The sequence below is a fragment of the Ostrinia nubilalis genome, chromosome 11 (genome assembly GCF_963855985.1).
Source record: "Ostrinia nubilalis chromosome 11, ilOstNubi1.1, whole genome shotgun sequence".
NCBI lineage: Eukaryota > Metazoa > Arthropoda > Insecta > Lepidoptera > Crambidae > Ostrinia > Ostrinia nubilalis.
The window spans coordinates 14,385,659-14,406,038 of NC_087098.1; the positions used below are offsets into that span (position 1 = coordinate 14,385,659).

The following is a 20,380-nucleotide window of genomic DNA, read 5'->3' on the forward strand; positions in this document are numbered from 1 at the left end:
CTAGTGCGCACACCCGGACGCGCCTTCATTTTCAACGTACCTACCTGGACTTTCATTTCATTTATCACCTACGTTCACCCATCGACCTACATCGCCTACAAAGTGGTCCTACGAGCCGAATCATCGATTTGTGAACTCAGTGATACGTCAACAACATGTCTCTGCTTCGCACCCCCCGCGGCGCCGGAGTCAAAACACGCCGACAGTTGAAGGTCGAAGACGAGGCACTCAAGGTTGGCACCGAAGTGAAAGTGGCAAGTGAAATGCTGAAAAGTGAGTGCAGCCGGTCCACGCGCACGTCCTCTGCAGCACGACGACTCACTATTGAAGCTGCACGTAAGAGGGCGGAAATCGAAATCGAAGCAGCTGAAGCAGCCGCGAAAGCCGCCGCGGAGGCCGCCGCGAAAAAGGCCGCAATTCGCAAGTCGCTCATTGATATGGAGCTGAACGCCGACCTTGCCGAGCTCGGCTCGGAGAGATCTGTAATGTCATCGCCTGAGAAAGTTGAGGCCTGGCTTGACACATCACACGTTGAAGCAACACGTCGGGAGGAGAATGCCACCTGCACCGCGCCCCAGCAGCGTACTGATATCCAAGAGCTGGCGGCGGCACTCACAGGTGCGATCTCCAACGCTGCCGCAACAAACCTCAACGACCAGCTGTTGTCAAGATTGGCCACCTCTAAAGATCTACCCATCTACTACGGTGACCCCCTCGACTGGCTACAGTTCCGCAACGCTTATTACGAATCCACTGCGGTATGTAAATACACCTACACTGAAAACATGTGGCGCCTTCGTAAATGCCTACGAGGCGAAGCCAAAGACGCAGTGTCTTCATTATTAATTGATTGCACATCACCAAACGAAATAATCGATATATTGGAGCTTCGATTTGGCCGACCTGAAATCGTCATGAATAAAATAGTGGCACAACTGAGAAAACTACAACCACTGTCACTAAATTACCACACTGAATTGGTGCAGTTTGCGGTCAAAATAAGAAACCACGTAGCAGCGGCGCGAGCTATCAAACAACGCGAGTACCTACAAAGCCCCGAACTCGTATCTCTCATCGTGTCTAAGTTACCTACGCTACTCGTAACCAAGTGGGCTGACTACGCGTACACGAACAGTGAAGTGAACGAAAAGCCGAAGTTAGAGTGCCTATCGGACTTTTTATACCTAGAAGCGCAAAAGGTCGCCGCAGCCGGTGTTAGTTTCGTGCAAAATCAATCTGAGCCCCGACGTAAGCCAGAGTACACTAGAAACACGCACAACAATGTACTCGTGTTAACAAACGACGAACACAACAGCGATAAGTGCAAGTTCTGCAAAACACGAAAACACTCACTTGAACATTGCATCAAGTTCATTCGAGCTCTACGTAAAGATCGCTGGCGTTTCGCACGTACAGAGAAACTGTGTTTTCAATGCCTACTACCACGACACGCCGATACTACGTGCACAGCCCCCGAGTGTGACGTCGAAGGTTGCGGACTAGGCCACCATCGCCTTCTACATTGGTCGAACCCGCGACCCCAGCTACAGACGGCATCAGAACGCGACGAACAGCGTCTCAGTGAGAGTGAATGTGAAAACGTAAACCACACTACCGCGCTTCAGTGCAACGAGTCCCAAGTACTACTGAAAATAGTGCCGGTTACAGTGTTCGGTCCGAAAGGCAGTATGCACACGCACGCCTTGCTAGACGACGGTTCGACCGTATCGTTAATCGCGTCGCGACTCGCTGATGAGGTTGGACTGCACGGAGCGCCTCATACCATGCGCGCTCGTGGTGCATGGGACAATGAACTATCATGTGATACGGAAATAGTGAACTTTGAAATCGCGAATAGGGACAATAAGCGTTTTAGTTTACAAGCTAGAAAGATATCTAAGCTCAATTTGCCATTGCAAAGTGTACATAATGTTGATTTTTGTAAATATAGAGGTGTAAATATTGATTTGTGTAAGTGTAATGCCCAGCCTATGTTGTTAATCGGGCAAGATAATTGCGACCTAATCGCTCCTATTCAGTGCATAAGGGGAAAACCAGGTGAGCCATACATGACAAAGACGTGCCTAGGATGGTGCGTGCACGGGACAACAAAAAAGGTAATTGATTCTGTTTGCTTTACCACAAACTTGTGTTTTGAATCCCGTGAACCAACTCAAACCGTCGCCGCCTGTTGTAATAATATCGACGCGCTGCCTGGTAGCGCGGTCCCGCTCGCACTCGTTGCGTGCGAGCAGGCCCCAGTTGGGCCCCGCGTGCATAGCGACGCGCTGGCCGATAGCGCGGCCTCCCTCGCACTCGGTGCGTACGAGCCGCCCCCACTCGGGCCCCACGCGTCTGCGGACGCCGCACGGTGGTCCCGATTTAATAAAACATGGACATTGATGCTAGAAGCACGAAATTTTTTTTGATGGTTACTGCTATGATAACTAATAAGGCAAAAAAATATTACAATCCTACGACGTCTATTTCGTAGTAAAAAAAAATATATAGATATTTTTTGTATGGAAGAAATTACATTTCTGTAAATTTTTCGAAATTCTTAAACGATGTCAAGATGCCGATCACACATGTTATAAAACAAGTGATTCTGAGTATTTCATGCGAAGATACTTGTCACTTATCTCTGCGTACTTTTGAGTTATCGAGGGTTGAAAAATCGATTTTTTTATATTAAATATTTCCACGAAAAATTGCCAAAATTACAATATGGTATATAAGGGACACCTTTGATGACACATAACAACGACTAGAACTCGCGCGCGCTCGTATGCATCAGCTTTTAATAAAATAAAATAAAAAATTAAGGGAAATACTTAATACAACGTTGTATGTATAGGTCCGCTGGCCGTCAAAAAGTAGCTTATACGAGAGGTTGCCCAATTTACAATATGTCCATCATTGATAACTCACACAAATATCATCTCTCTTTGAAGGATAACAAGATTTTTTTGTATCCAGAAGCTTTTGATAGGATGGAAGTTCATAAATACTCTCTGAAGTGAGAATGAATCTCAAATTGCGATATTGCCATTTTGACAAATTACATGATGTAACTAGCGCTAACGTTTATCTTCAGGTAGACACAGTTTTAAGTTCAAACATTGTCTACTATTTCACACTGTTTTTCGTTTTGGAACAGTTCTTTGATTATAGGTAGTCGCTAATTTCGTTTTGTTAGACTCTTTCAGTTTAGCACATAAAGCGTAAACTAATTCCTCCTCAGAATGATCTAAAAGTGTTAGAGAGCGCCTCTTCTTCTGCAGAAGAAGAATTTTGCATAAATCTTCAAAAGGTTTTTTATTTATACTAAAAGTCGATGGTTGCACATCTACTTCCGCAGTCTCATCAACTGGAGCGTCTTCCTCGGTGTTAACGTTGTCTATGCGTTGTGTTAACTCGGTAAAAAACATTTTTTAAATCTATATTTTTACATTTCGGCCAGACCATTTCAGACTAAAATGACGAACGTATTGGCATTGAATTGTCTTCCGAAGATTTGAGTAATTATCAAATCATTAAGTCGTAATTTTACAAGAAATATATCAAAGAAGATATGGTCTGCTTCCAGCAGAGCCCAAAAGACATTTTTGCACCAGAATTCGCATTGGCTAGACTCTGAAATTGTCTGGCCGAATTGTAAAAATATAGATTTAAACAATGTTTTTTACCGAGTTAACACAACGCATAGACAACGTTAATACTGAGGAAGACGCTCCAGTTGATGAGACTGCGGAAGTAGATGTGCAACCATCGACTTTTAGTATAAATAAAAAACCTTTTGAAGATTTATGCAAAATTCTTCTTCTGCAGAAGAAGAGGCGCTCTCTAACACTTTTAGATCATTCTGAGGAGGAATTAGTTTACGCTTTATGTGCTAAACTGAAAGAGTCTAACAAAACGAAATTAGCGACTACCTATAATCAAAGAACTGTTCCAAAGCGAAAAACAGTGTGAAATAGTAGACAATCTTTTAACTTAAAACTGTGTCTACCTGAAGATAAACGTTGGCGCTAGTTACATCATGTAATTTGTCAAAATGGCAATATCGCAATTTGAGATTCATTCTCACTTCAGAGAGTATTTATGGGCTTCCATCCAATCAAGAGCTTCTGGAAACAAAAAAAAACTTGTTATCCTTCAGAGAGAGACGATATTTATGTGAGTTATCAATGATAGACATATTGTAAATTGGGCAACCTCTCGTATAAGCTACTTTTTGACGGCCAGCGGACCTATACATACAACGTTGTATTAAGTATTTCCCTTAATTTTTTTTTATTTTAGTTAAAGTTGATGCATACGCGCGCGCGCGACTGCGAGTCGTTGTTATGTGTCATCAAAAGTGTCCCTTATACACCATATTGTAATTCTGGCAATTTTTCGTGGAAATATTTAATATAAAAAAATCGATTTTTCAACCCTCGATAACTCAAAAGTACGCAGAGATAAGTGACAAGTATCTTCGCATGAAATACTCAGAATCACTTGTTTTATAACATGTGTGATCGGCATCTTGACATCGTTAAAGAATTTCGAAAAATTGACAGAAACGTAATTTCTTCCATACAAAAAATATGTATATATTTTTTTTTACTACGAAATAGACGTCGTAGGATTGTAATATTTTTTTGCCTTATTAGTTATCATAGCAGTAACCATCAAAAAAATTTTCGTGCCTCTAGCATCAATGTCCATGTTTTATTAAATCGGGACCACTGTGCGCCGCTTACATACCTACGGCGGCGCGCGCGCTCGATCTTACTTGCGACGACGAGATTTTAGGCAATGTAGTAGAGAACTTATCAACTTGTTTAGTTACGAAATGTACGAACGGAGAATCGTTGCCGCGAACATTTGACACTGTCGAATGTAGTAATAATAGCTTTGTTGATTGTTTAAAACATGATCGATATGTTTATGACTTGTTTTAGTTGCAAGAGTTAGTGCACAATAATTATTTGTCTTTAGAATCGATAGGAATAATTAAACAGTGTAAATATAAAGATGATTTACTTGTGTGATTAATATTTTAGAAAGTGTAGGTAAACTTGTTGACGGTCTTTGGACCGAGGGCTTGCCGTGGACGCATGACGTCACTAACTTGCCGGACTCTTATTTTGTTCTATCTATGACTAGGTTATTATGATTATTTTGTATAAGTTTTAATTTAATGAAAAAATTATTGTGTCACGTTTACTGCGTGCTAATTTAGATGTTATTGTATTTGTTTACATTTTACCGCGTTTTTAAGACATCGTCCTATCCTAATACCTACCTACTTATGGAAACTGTTAGAACCGCGCGACGCTTGGCTAAGCCGCGCTTAAGGCAACTGGCACTAAGGTCTGGGACCAACAGCTATGGCTGCGAAGAAGTGACCAGTGAGTGACGCGCGTAGTTTTAACCTTGGTTATGAGTGTCGCAAAGCGACACTAGGGGGGAGGATGTTGACGATGGCCACCAGAAGTAGGTACTTAAGCTATAACTTCGTATTTTGTATACCTGAAAATTACAAACTAATCTACTTATTATTATTAACCTACTAAACTTACCGAAGTCCTGTGACTTACCTTGCATTTTGTTTGTATAGCCTGAATTGTATCTATGTTTAAGCTACGAGTATATTTACATCGTAGTAATAATATGTAAACTGTAAGCCGACCACATAACTTACACTGTATGTGATTTTGGAACATTAAATAAGTAAGCGAATCTGGGTGCGCGCGTAGGTAATAATATTATCGCGCGCCTAGAACATTCCGAGCTAGCCGTTAGCAATGCGGCCCGCTGATTGGCCGGAGGCCTCTCGCCTTTTATGGTGAGAAGCTTCTAGCGGCTCACCGCGCCGCACACGCGGCGGCCGAGAGCCGCCAGTCGTCGTCGTGATCCAATAACTTCCGCGAACGCACGTACGCACCCCCGGACGCGCCTTTCGGTTATTTTCACTTACAAACTGGACTTTCATTTCATTATTCATCTCATCGTTCACCCATCGACCTACATCGCCTACAATACCCATAAATTTCAGCGCTCCTAATAGTTGGAAACCAAGAAATTTTACAAGCGAGCGAATCAATAGGCGTAAGAGGTAAGTATTTTTAAACAGTTAAGGTATCTTTTTTCATAATGTTGCATCTTACGAGCGTATTTACAATATACATTTAAATTTCGTTTATTATGAAGAAGTAACATGCATCGACAAGCCTGATAAAATCTGTCTCATGTCGCTCCGACATGTGCCCCCTACAGCTCTGATCTTGCGCCACTGCCATCCCCGATTCACTGCTTTAGGCCAGGTATGCGCTACCGGCTTGCAGCCAAGTAGATGACCATTCCTGACTCTTAAGAACATGGGCATAAAGACCATTACAGTGTCCTGGTGCTGGCTACACTGATAAATATTTCTGTCGATATAAACAGCTTCCGTGCGCGTTACAACAGCTATCGCACTTTTAAGTCTCGCAATTTGTATTAACGGACTAATGGTGAACGCATAGTGTAGCTAGTAGCTTTGTGATGAGCAAATAATAAATTAATCGCCCTTTTATTTGAATTGAATTTGATCGATGACTCGTTAACTTGTAAAAAAATTAGGCACCTAATTATTTGTAGTACCAACTTGTTATGTTTATGATACATGCTGTTAACGACTTACCTTCCTGTTGAAGCGTTTTGTTATTCAATTTCGCAGTCATACAAAATGACAATTTCGAACCTAAGAAATTCTTCGAATAGAATGTCATGGCATAGATATTTGGATTACAAACTACAGAAGAAATACAAAACTAACTAATTACAGAAATCTAAAGTTAAATTTAACTGGAACTTGAAGTAATGTAATGCCGAAAAGGCTTCCCACTCCGCATTACATATCTATTTTATGCTTTCTTTCTTATCGTAAAGAAAGCATCATAGGCATAGCACCACGACCCTGGTTTTCAATATTCGCCTGCGTACTTACCTCCTCAGTAATGGAGAGGCGCAGCCATTCACTGTTTTCATGGTAGTTGCCTAATTAATTATTTGCCGTAAATTAATATCTGTACCTACTATAAGGTAATTTACTTTCATTGAGGTAATTTCAGCATACCTACCTACTGTAACCCTTATTATAGTAGGTAAATACCTAGTAGAGACTACAAATTTAATTTGTCATAATTGCAACGATAATTTTATCTTACCTACGTTAGGTATTGAGGTTTTCCTTAAAAACGTATTTATTTATGGTAGCTGTGTTAAAGTGCACACTTCTATTATTCATCATTAGACCGGGACAACTATGCTGAAAAGCTATTATGGTTTATCCTGTATCTTGAAAATAGATGCCATGAAATATCGCAATAAGATATAAAAATAACTCCAAATCATAGTCAACTTTTTGTCTTGCCAGTTCGAATCATTTCTTTTCGCTCTGCTAGCCAAGACTGAATTAAGGTAAGTGCCCCCTACTTCGGTATATTAAGGCTCTTACGACTTTAACATTTTATTTAAAAATAACCAAGCATGATATCAGTATGAAAGCTTTTGTATGCTAAACTTTGGTCTTTTGACAGTAAGTTAATACATAATTTATAGTTATATAGTTTGAACTTTTTTTTATATGAATTTTTCTGCGGACCTCTTGTTTGGATCCTGTTTCGTGACAAAATTTTGCTCTGTTTCTAAGTTCGTGAACTCATGTCCCCTATTTCGGGATAAGGTTTTATGCATCCAGTTAGGATATTTTAATAATGATTAAGGGTTTAATAAATTTAAAAACGATAATATAAATTTAGAATAAAATAATTATGTGAAATTGACGATATTACTTAACTACTTACTTGAAATATTCATAAGAAATAATATGAGTCTAGCTGATTTTTAATTCTAACAATATGTGAAAATATTTATATAACCATTAGAAATGTAGGGGTGGGGGGGTAAACTTACCCCCCCCCCCCCCCTTCGTATCCATAAAATTTTGATTTTTTATTTCTAGCGATATGTGAAAATATTTATATGACCATTAGATGCCAGGGGTGGGATTATGAGGAGGAAGGGGGGGGGAGGGGGGGAGGAAATAACCCACCCTTCTTCCCATAATCCCACCCCTGGAGCTGTTTCAAGTGAGGGTAGCCCCCCCCCCCCATAATAAAAAGTAAGTAATTAATTAATTTTTTAGGTAGGTAGGTATTAAAAACTAAAAAATATGTCAATTTCTTTGATGGTATGTGTCATAAAAGTACCTAACACCATACATTTATATATCACGAACTTGGAAAAAAGTAACAATAATACGGTTCCTTGTTTCGTGATACTGATTATTCCAAATTCCCCAAGTAAAATTCATGGATTATTGTCAAAATGTGTCAATTAACTATTATCTATCCCATATACAATACAAATAAACAAAGATAAATAAAACAAATCGAAATAAAACCAAAATTATGCTGGTACTACTTATGCTAATTTATCCTAAAATTGGTCATTTATGTGAACTTCAAACTCGTGTCATATAAATTCTAGTGAACGAAACTTATACCGAATTTAGACCATGAGAAACTTAAATAAATGCATTATTTGTTTCATAACTTACATTTAAATTATCATAAATAATTATTTAAAAACCAAGCATCAAAATGTTATCCATAATATCCTTGAATCGGTAGTGTTACGAAATAGGGGACACCCGAAAAATAATATGTACGCTATTTCGTGAGTCAATTAATCGCAATTTTAAAGGAATTCTACGTTTTCATATAACTTTTTTCTAAGCCAAATCAATTGTCAAGGAACACATGAAACCACTATTACAAGTTTTATTTAAATGGACGTTCCTTCGCCTTTTTATAAGCTTAAGAAGTTGGAGCGCTAACCTTACGGTGAGAGCGACCTTTGCAAGCCGCACGGATGTTTTTGGCTCTCTGAGAGTTTGAAGCTTCGTATTGCTCTCATTTTTGGCGCCACAATGTTTGTACTTGGTTTTTTAGATAGCTTAAATAATAGAGTTTTTGTAGTAATGAAGAATTTTTATAAATAATATTCCATTTGCTTATTATTTGAGCTAGAAAAAAAACTTACGAACTTACGTACTATCACGAACTAGTAGCCGTTTACCTTATTTCAGATATTTCGTTGGCTATTACATGGCTAGCTGTAGTTATTTATTTACCTTCATAACCATTTGCATTAAACAAAGCTGTGGTGTAACGAAAACATTACAGAGTTGAACGCACTGGCTTCGTGACTAAGACAATAAAATCGCCTCGAAAAGGAAAAACGCCGCTCGCGCAGCCCTGTGGGCGGCTACTGTTAGAGAAAACAGTCATTTTTGCTAATAACGCCATAAAAACTAACATAAAATGACTATCAAATTGATATTTTAAGGAAATACAACATTCGCACAATTTGATGGCAAACGTAGGAAATAGCAAAAAAACTACGTCAATAAACTCAAAACAACTAATTGTGCTGGATATTTGTTTGGTTTGGCTATTTCGGAGCTCAACCAACATAAAAGTTTCCAGAACCACCAACTGAAGCGTCTAACAACGATCCATGTCCCTCGACTGCGAAAGTTTTCCCGAGCTGCAGTTAAAGTTGTCTACCTAATAGCGCAAGCGCCAACTTTATGCTGAAACTTGTAGGACTGAAAAAGTTTGAGTAGGTGCCAAACTTACATGTAAAGTTTTACGGTAGGTAGGACTTTTGTATAGGTAGGTACAGTAAGTAATTTAACTTAGTGTTTGACGTTAGATAAATTGACCTAACTGCATCGTAAATAATTATGTAGGCAAGCATTATGCGTAGAAAAAGATCACTAGCATAATAATAAGAACCAATAGGTAGGTTGGTACCTCGCACACATATCCGAGAAGTGACGTGACAAAGTTTTTAATTATTAGATGTGAAAATCGCCAGGTGCAAGTAGGAGGGATTTCAGTGGCCCCCATTTGACCGTCGATTGCCGTATTTGGCATGGCTCGAGTCTAAATATGGCTCGGGCCTGCCCACCGCCCCGCCGCGCGCGCGCTTCGCTCCACTTCCGAGTCTATTATTTCTATTTACGAAATAAACTGAAAATAAAAGCTCTATTTTAATACGGATTTCGGGGACTGAAAACGTTCGCGAGTTCCCGGTGCACCGCTTTTCCTACGGATGTGTCGGGTTACGATCGCCCGCGGTAGCCCCGTCCCTTTCGCGAGTGGTTCTCGTTCGGAACTGTGCGAGCGAGACGGTTAGAGGTGGAGGCGCGCGAGAGGGATCCGCGCGAAGTCAGTCGCGGTCCGAGCGGCCGAGTCGTCAGTCCCGCCCTCGGCTGTTTCGCGTTTTCGGTCAGTCTCCGTTCGGCGTTCGGACGGTGAGGTGTGCATTGCGCGTGCGCGCACCGGTTACTGTGGCGTACTGCGAGGTTATAATGGACGCGCCCGGCGGAGCGCGGGAGCCCCGCTTCGGGTCGCCGTACGGTATGGGACTCCTCGGGGAGATGCCGGATATGTACGGCGCAGGCCGGCCACCGAGCTCCCTCGGTGGCGGAGCCCTACGGCCGGGCATGCAGCAGTGTCCCATGCCCCGCGCCGGCATCAAGAGACCATCAGACCAGTGCTACGACGAGAGACCGTCCCAGAGCGTGGGCCTCGAACACTGCCCCATGCCGGACATAGCAGACGATGGATATGCTTCCCTTCAACCCAAGAAGTCTCCCCCGTCCAATGGCAAAAAGACCAAGGGTCGCGTCAAGATAAAGATGGAGTACATAGATAACAAACTGCGGCGGTACACGACTTTCTCGAAGCGGAAGACTGGGATAATGAAGAAGGTGGGTTGCGGAGACCGCTTTTGGCAATATTCCATATGGGCCAGTCGGGGAATTCTCGTTGTGAATGGCTTCCAACATGTGTGAAAGTGCATACAGATTCTGAATTTCACAATACCAACCAGTGAAACTAAAGATATCTTGTGATTAAATAGGTATTTTAGTTTACCCGTTTAAAGTTATGTGGTGTTGACTTGTGCGAACATCCATATCAAGTATTATTTTTCAAAAATGTTTGCTGACAGTTATTGCTTTTATGAGCAGGAATAATTTTAACATACTGCTTAGATGATTATCATCTGATATACAGCAGCAGAAAAGATATTAAACTCTAAAATACAGTAGCGGCTATGTTAAAACTTCAAAAGCCAAATTAACCTAGTTTCTAATTTAGAAAACTAGTATTTGACATTTTATATGTGATGATAATATCTGACTCCAACATAAAACTCCTAAGTGGTTTAATTAAATTATCTCTCCATAAAATCTCAAATCAAATTGTGTAACATTTTGAAGAGAAAAACAAATATTGTTTTAACTTTTAATATGTGTTTTTTTTATGAAATCACCTAAAATTAAAGTTTAAGTGATAACTAGTGTATATTATCATACATAGTTGAGCCATTCACTTGAAAACAAATTATTTTCTAATTTGTTTACGTGTATAGGTTATGTTCTACTGAGTGACAAAAATACATGGTATATTGCTGGAAATGGGTCAACGCTTTATTTTATACATACTAGACCATAGTTTTAAGTCCGGGGAAGGTTTTAAAGTGAGATTTAACCGAATTTTCTGTGATTTTGTGAGCATTTGTGACGAAAGTTTTGACAGGTGTCAGCTGATATGAGGTTAGTTTCGAATCGTTTTTTGGTGATTTTCTTGGAATAATTTGCAATTCTAAAAGATAAGCAAATTGAGATAAGATGCATAAAGCTATTAATGTAGTCATTCTGCCCAAATTAACTTATTTTCGTAGACGAACAATAGCTAAAAATGACATTTGAGCTTCCAAAATATGATAATAGATGGCGCTGTGTGTTCCGTTTTGATTTGTGCGACAGTAGGGATGTACTACGAATACTTTTTATGGCATAATCGATTAATTTGACAACAATATAAAGTATGTTGTGTTAATTTAGGAATTATTTTTTGTGGGAAAATATGATACATTTAATTACATAGGGTCAAACAAAGCCGCTTTCAGCTGTCTTTCCTTATGTATGCGTAGATCTTTAAAACTGCACTACGGATTTTGATGCGGTTTTTTTTAAGATAGAGTAATTCAAGGTGAAGGTTTAAGTATAATACATACAATACATAATATAGTAGAGAAATGTTGATAATTTTAGAGGTTTCTAATGTAATGTCGTATCGATTATCAGCATTGCATCCGTGCAAAGCCGGGGCTTACTATAATTTCAATAATCGATTGTAATACACCAATAAATAGATTTTTCGCAAGGATAGAGAACTCAAACTTCTTGGTTCATTTTGGAAATAATGATTTCTGTCAACTAACCAAACTACTGCAACAGCGCTAGATCGCTTATAAATAATGTCTAAGTCGCACTAAAGTAAGGTGTACGGATGCAGTATGGTTAAGTTCAACATATCGAGTGTTATTTAATGCCAAAATCGCGAAATCTTATGCGAAGTACGTATACATCGATGATATTTTGTATGTAAATAATTCAAAACAAAACTCTTTTTTTCTCTTAACTCCAGGGATAGATTTCAGTGCACTTCGGTTTACACATTAGTATTGGCCTGAGGAACAAAATGCACTATGGGTTGATTCTGGGCAGCACTTGGTCCAGACCCTGGCACCATCCTTTGAATGCAAGTTTATTAATTATACGAAAAACCATGTTACCTATAATATTGGATAATTTTGGTTTCGATACGTAAATCGCAAGTCATTTTATTTTGCATCATGGTAGAGCTTCTTTGTTATTGTGCACTTTATAGGTAGGTATTAACATTTACTAGCAACCAAAAACAGCAACTATGGTATTTTATAAAATTTTAGGCATTATACAATTAATAGGACAATTTTGTGAAATAAAAAGAATAAATAAATAAATATCATTGGACATTTTAAACTACGATTCTAGTCCCAAACTAAGCAAAGCTTGTACTATGGGACCTGGCCAACGGATATAAACATACTTAAATACTTTTTTTTGTAAATACATACATATTATACATAGAAAACACCCAGTCCAATACAAACAAATTTTAGTATGTTCATGCACACAAATGTTTGTACTGTACGGGAATCGAACCCGCAACCTCTCGAATAGTAGTCCGTTTCGAACCACTACACCAAACGGCCAATAGAAGAAAGATAATTTATTATTAAACTTCAATGAGCCCTTAGCAAAAAGCAGACGCAAAAATAGCTCTTCCTATTTCCATACGAACATTCCAAGCTCAGGTTCATTAAGCTAACCAGACATTGTCAATCCGTGCGTGTGGAGACGTCAAGCGGTCTCGGGACGTCCGTCAAAATCCGCCATTAGGCTATTCGAATAGCTAACGAACGCGGTTTACGCAAAACGATTCACGTTGACAGCCAGTGGGCTTGCGCTTTCTGAGAATGTCATCTTTGTCTTGACCCGTTGATGTAGCTTGTCGTGCTGCATCGATAGATCATCTTGGATCTTATCCAAATTCATCGACAAAATCTTCTCCAATACCTATTGCATATAGCTCAAATCATAATAATATCAGTTGACAGATTCAGCCAATATTAATAATATTATTTAGTTCCTTCAAGAATTTGGAAAAAAGGGACTGCAGTTTCCATAATTTGTGAAGGCTTGAATTACATATTTCTATTTAGATAGATATTGGATAGTCTTGATACAATTATAAGATATTATTTGACTTAGGACAACATTGATTAGAAAGAGCAGGCTCTCAATATGCTGTCTACCGTTAATGCCAGTATACAACGAGCCCATTTTTTCTAAAAATCTGTTTCAAGTTTCCGTTTTTTCCGGCAACATCTTATCTCAATTCTCTTTTTTGTTTTTATGCCTTACATCTTCTAGATGTTTATTGTCATCAATATAAATCAAAGTTACTAGATGTTGTGTTTTTGCTTAGCGAACTATTAATTTGTGATCCATTTTTTGTAAACGAAAGGCCTTATTTTATTAAAAAGCTTAATTTATGTCTCGGCAAACCTTTGATAGATGTCATAACGAAAATCTAAATACCTAGTTCCAACTTAGTCATTCCATGTACAAACCGGCACCATTTGTCAATTTCAAAGCGTCTTATCGCCAACAAACATACATTGTGTAAAAACTTAACGGAATATTTGTGGGCAAACATGTCGGGAGTGTACTAATCGCTTTTATCTTAAACCACATCTGCGGCCGCGTAGCGCGCACGCAAGCGGCCCTGTCGCGCAGCGGGCGCTGGTATCAAAGTCGCCGCGTGCTCTGTTGTAAGGATGGGACAGTCAGGGAAAAATCGACTAAGTAAATTTTCTCTTTTCAGTTTTAATCGATTAAGAAAAAACAGATATTTCTTTGAAAATATAGTTTTTTTGTAAAAAAATATTTTTAAAATTTTTGCTACTATCTTTCTTCTGTATTATGTTATGGTAGTCAAACATTATAGATAATTACCTAAAGTAATAGAAAAAGGAATAAAAAAAAGCTAAAATAAAAAGAAATTAAAAATTAGCAATTTACGTCACACGTTGCAGACTATTTAATTACTGTCCTCGCTTAGTCGGGCGGGCAGGGCTGCAGAAAAATCTCCACGGAACGAAAGAAACGATTTTAAATATATTTTTTTACCAAAATTTTTATAGAAGAAATAATCGATTATCTTCTCACATCCCTACATGTTGTCCATGCGCCCGCGCATCCGTCCGGCCTCGTTATGCTGGTGATGCGCCTTTTTTCTCTCGAAGCAACGAGTTTGCGGTAATTAAACGGGCTTTCTCGATTTTTTCAGTCAATCTCTAATTAGGAGGATTTCGGGGACCGTTACACGATTTCGATTGTAAAATTCGGTGACAGTTTGCTATTGGCTTACAATTTAACAAGCTTGCCCAAATACCAATATGTTTAAAATTACTAATTGGTTATTAATTTTCCATTACTTTTAAAACTATTATCTATTGTAGACAATGTTGATCATGTTCGCTCATTCCTTCTTAAAGTAAAGATAAGTTTTTTATGAAAAAAGCTACGTCTAAATAAACCTTTGAGCAAAGTGCAAACATGACAGTTTCCTTTGAAACGTCCGCTTTGTTTCTAGCTAACCTTTTGCCACAGCATTTTGTCTAAGAGAAAACTTAGTTGAATATTAATCATATTATCGAAACTTTAACATCAAACGGATCTACGATGAACTGATCACCTCGTGTTACCTGGACTTTAATTACGACGCCCCGGGGGCCGTCGGGGCAACACGACCGCATTTGTTGTCGGCGTGCCGGCATTGTGCCGACTTTGTCGTGAAATTGCCGACAATATGTTGTTTGGGCTGTTTGATCTAGTAGGGGAACGTCTGTTCTAGACAGTTGCCCGCTGGAGAGCCGGGTACAGCCCTTTGTTTAGATATGGACGCACCAAGTTCTTTATGACGTTTGGAGCGAGCTACAAGGAGTTAATTGGGATCGTGTGCTGTGCTTAGCTGAATAACCACAGGTATTACAGTTTTCATAATATTTTGCTCTTTCATAAGCAGCGTTCTAATAAGCAATCAGTAAATTGGATTCATGTACCTAGTCCTGATAATTCATCCGAAATCTAGTATTAATGACGACGAAATCGCACATAATGGCTTGTATTAGCCAACGATATTTAAGAATAGATTAAAACCTGTTATCAGACTAAATATCACTAAATTAACCAATCGGGTTTGAAGCTACACTCCAGTTTAAATCGAGTTCTGAACTTCTTTTCAGAGCTCGAGTCTTAATCGATTACAATTAAAACGATTGAAGCTCGTCTATGACAACCGAGAGCACAAACACCGTCGCTGGTATTGCATTATTAATCTAAGATACTATGCTCCTGATATTTGCATAGTGGTTCCTTAATGGAAATTATGCAGCAGCATACAAAGTAACTTCCCCATGAATGACTGAATAAGTGGACTCAATTGGTTGTGTATTGTTACTTTAAAATATAATATCTTATTATAATAAAATATGTGATCGTATAATCGAGCGGAATATAAAAGCAGCCTTTATTTTATCTAAGAAAATATAATAGCCCTCATTGTTTAGCGCATTCCTCCAAAGCAGGGGAATAAATTATACAGTCCGATATAGGCGACCCGATATAGTCCTTAAAGAGGACATTTTAATAAATTTTAAATAACGATTATCGTTGTCTAGCGGAGTCGTGATTTCGTTAGGTTCGTGGTTCGGTCCAGGGCCGGAATAAGTCGTCACGAACGATTACTAAATTAATTAGGACCTAGCTCGGATGTAGATTGCGGCTGCGATTATTTTCCCACACGACCTGACGACGTTTAGATCTTAAGATTTTGTTTGTATTGTTTAAATTATGTTCGTACGCCAATATGGTCCTTATGTTTTAGCGTCTTCAAGCTAATATTCATAGATAATAAGCTCATTGAGACGTCGCGCACTTGTCTCGGGATCAGATAACAGAACGTATGTTAGAATATCTAATCAAGTGCTCGTTGTAATTGAATTAGCATGTATTTAATATGCCAGCGTTTAATCGATTGGATTTCTGTTATAAATAAGAAACTGTTAAGTTGATTGTTGAAAACCCAATTAATTATATTTACACTGCAAGCCCACATCTTCCTAGATTGAAGAGATTTCGCACTGCGGTGACAAGTTTAGGTGCGATAATCAGTCTTCAGTTTCGAGTATTCTTTTGTTCATCAAACTGCCCAAATATCACTAGACGGCTTCGGAGTCTCCACTGCTGACTTTTTAAAGCAGCTTGCCAATCATGTAAAATTTAAATTGAAATAGTTTATTCAGTACATAGGCCCTTTCTAGGGCACTTATACACGTCCCAAATATAGCTTGCTCTACCTCCACTTCTGGACAACTTATGGGCTGGTGCTGAGAAGATGTGGCGGAAGAAACTCATTCACTTTTGTCAGCCATTTTTTTCAAAAAAATATTTGTAAAAAATCATATCACTGTTCCGTCATAGGTACCTAATAAACAGTGCTTGTATTTAACTTAAACTCTTGAAATTTTTACACTCCGACTTGCTACCTTGCATTTAAAAAGCAATTAATTGTATCGATTTTGTAATGTAACATGTCACCATTTTACCTATGAGTCACAATAAATGATTTTGTATTTGATATTTAATATCGTTGCGTGCAATATTTTTCTCTTTCATACCTTCCACAGTCTAAAATAGTTTCTTCCGTACACGATAGTCATCTGCAGCCCTAAATTCAATTAATTCCCACAAAATTTCTCAGATGCTTAGGTGTGTAATGGAACAATTATATATTGCGTTCGCTAATTAGGAGGCGGTGCGCCCGCGCATCTGCGACCCATATCTCACGAGCCGTTTTGTAATGCTAATGCGCCCGACCTGTGTGGCTATTTTGTGTTTCGGTGGCTAATCTGACACCGCAGAAATGATAGCCCCGATTATGATGTTCGGAGATTACAGCTTCATTTGTTTTTGCTGCGGTTATTTTTGATTTGGCATTGCGATGTTGAATTATTTGGGTGCAAAGTTTCGTCGGTTTTAATTAGGGTATTAAGTAAACAGTTTAGAAATAAAATAAATAAAGATATTATGATTATGATTATGTAAGTAATTTGAATTACATATTTTGTTGCAATAATATAGGGAACATAGACACATTTCTGCAATTAATCGGCAATGATAGTGATGCGACAACTTAATTTTGCGTCGAGAATATCATTAAACGATAAATAATAAATAATTTAAGATATTGGTTGATTTTTCTTAAAATATTTTTTGTGTCATTGCAAATCTTATCTTATTATTTATTAATATTGTGATTTTACCATTATTTTGACTGTTTAACTATGTCTAATAAAAATCCGTTAATCTAATAAATTAGTTTTAAACCATCCTAAGAATCATAAATATGTAATATAATTACAGCTGTCGTAGCTGTCGTCATTAGAATTTTATTATACTATTTCAACAAACAAAGCAAAGTAGTATTTTTTTTATTTATTAGTTTTCTTGATTACTTGTTAAAAATTAAAGAAAGTACATATTCATTTTGTTTTCACAAATCACATTGCCATGTTCCATGACCTTTTTTCCTTCTTCCACAATCGAAAGTGCCAAATATGGACACAAAAGTACCAGGAGTTCATAACGAACGTAGAGGTGGTAGTAGGTACGATACGATTCCAGTGAACCCATTCTGGAAGCCATCTTGCGGCGGTGGGTGGTACTAAGTAACGCCGTGACCAAATTTCAAGCGAAGTGAAATGTAGTTCGTATTCACCCCGTCTCTGTCTAATGTGGCGATAGGGTTCAAGTACTTTTTATTATGAATTTTCCATAGGTATTTCTATAATTTTCTAGGAAGAGTTAGCAAAGATTTTGAATTAATATTCCAGATTCACAGAATCAATGATGACGTTTGAATTGATACTTTAATAAATTTTGTAGAACAGTACTTTATAATATTTATTAAATGGAAAAGTGTGAATGTAGGTGGGAACCTACGTAACAGTCAATAGTCCAATAGCAATGCCAGCATCAAAATTTTCTGGAACGATTCACGCAACTAGCGCTGTCAGCAGGACCGCCTTTGCGCTTTACGGAGCCAGCTACCAGGGCCTCAGTACAGCCGAGGAGTTATTCAAACGCGTCCAACTTTCAAAGACCTCGGGCCGGGGGACCGCTTCCCTGCAGCTAAGCCCGGCGCGGGGGGCAGGGGGGTCACGCCTAATTGGTCGGTGGGAAGGGAACGTGGCGGCCCGCCTCCCGCGACACCTAGCGTGAACGCCTCGCCATCATGCGCCCCTGGTACTCGACTGCCATTATATGCCAGCCGCGAGGTGCCGCTGAATGAGTGATTGACCGAACTCCACTTTTTGTACGTTTACCACTGTTAGCTCTGCAGGTTGAAGTAGAAAGTACGTTCATAATTGAATTACGAGAACCAATTTGAATTTCGCAAGATTGATCGTACTAAAAATCGCGACGGGGGTATTGGACAAGTTGTCATTGCGTTCGTTTGATTAGTAGTGGCGGTTTGTCTCGAGTCGGGGCGACTAATCGTTGGATTTATCGGTCGGACACCAGTTCGTTAGTCGTCGGTCCACATCAAAGGGACCTCCACTCACGACTAAAACGTTCACGAGCGGGTTTTCGAGAAAACTGTGAGCTATGTGCACGAATTATGAAGTAGTTACAGCCAGTAATGATGTCCAGATACGTAAATAAGCGATTGTTGACAATCCCCGGGCGCTTGTTTGAATCTCATTACAATTTGGATTGTTCAAGAAACTTCTTTGTTTTCAGCGGGAATAGAAACATCATCAAGATAAGAAGAGGGGGAATAAAATAGATTCATCTAAGATTTGTCTAAACCCATAGTTCCTGTTATGATGTATTTTCTTCTTAACTGACTTTTCTCTGGAAACAATTAATGTAAATTAAAAATGCTATACATCACGAACGACATCATGCAACTGCGAAAACGTGAATTTTAAAATATAAATTGAAATGCATTGCCCATCAAAGTGATAAATTATGTTGTGAAATTAATTTGTGGGCCGTTAACCGCGTAATAATAAATTAACAAACTCTTTAATTACATTTGAACTGTGAACTTTATAGTTATTTGTAATAATAACCTTTTTGAAGCCATCAAAGCAGACTAATTTGAAATGACAGCTGCATGAATTCGCGGGGAGTATGATGTTAAATAAAATATTGTTTTGATCTGTGTCAGGTCTACTTCACAACAATAATTTGTTGACTGGTCCTTGTAATAACCATGTTGTTATGCCTGAAAAACTTTAAGCACAGGTTACCAACGTACTCAATAGGTATGTTTATTGTCTTTTCCATTAGCAGTTTTCCATCCCAGTACTCTTGATTGTTTTGTTTAGTTTCTTCTTATGTCAATCTATATATATAAAAGAAAGTCGTGTTAGTTACTCCACTTATAACTCAAGAACGGCTGAACCGATTTAGCTGAAAATTGTCAGGGAGGTAGTTTAGAGCCAGGAGAAGGACATAGGATACTTTTTATCCCGTTCGAAATTTAAAAAAAAGTCTGCTTATTTATTGCCATTAAGGCGGAACAAAGTTTGCCGGGTCAGCTAGTATAATATACAATTTCTTCTAGATAAGCTCCCACAAAGAGCTCCTAAACGTCCTAGTGTACTTACCAAAATATTGATCTCATGGAAATTGATGATTAATTTTATCTGTCAGTTTCGTTTTATCTATGGGTATTAAAATCAATTTTAAAAACTAGAAAAGAATCAACTTACTGAAGATTTGGCTGATCTAAAAACCTGAACGGGACTAATCCAATGTAACGCAATATCCTTAATTTTTCAAAGACAAAAACTCTACTTT

The 20,380-nt window shown here is 38.6% G+C and overlaps 1 protein-coding gene across 1 annotated transcript in view; it reads left to right on the forward strand.

Annotated features, from left to right (window-relative positions):
- Window positions 1-10,290: 10,290 nt before the first annotated feature.
- The window catches only part of LOC135076351 (serum response factor homolog), a 28,711-nt gene continuing 18,621 nt past the window's right edge, over window positions 10,291-20,380 (forward strand). The window contains exon 1 of the mRNA XM_063970845.1: window positions 10,291-10,819. Within this exon, the coding sequence (XP_063826915.1) occupies window positions 10,418-10,819 (402 nt within the window). The 5' untranslated portion in view covers window positions 10,291-10,417. The remainder of the gene's footprint in view (window positions 10,820-20,380) is intronic.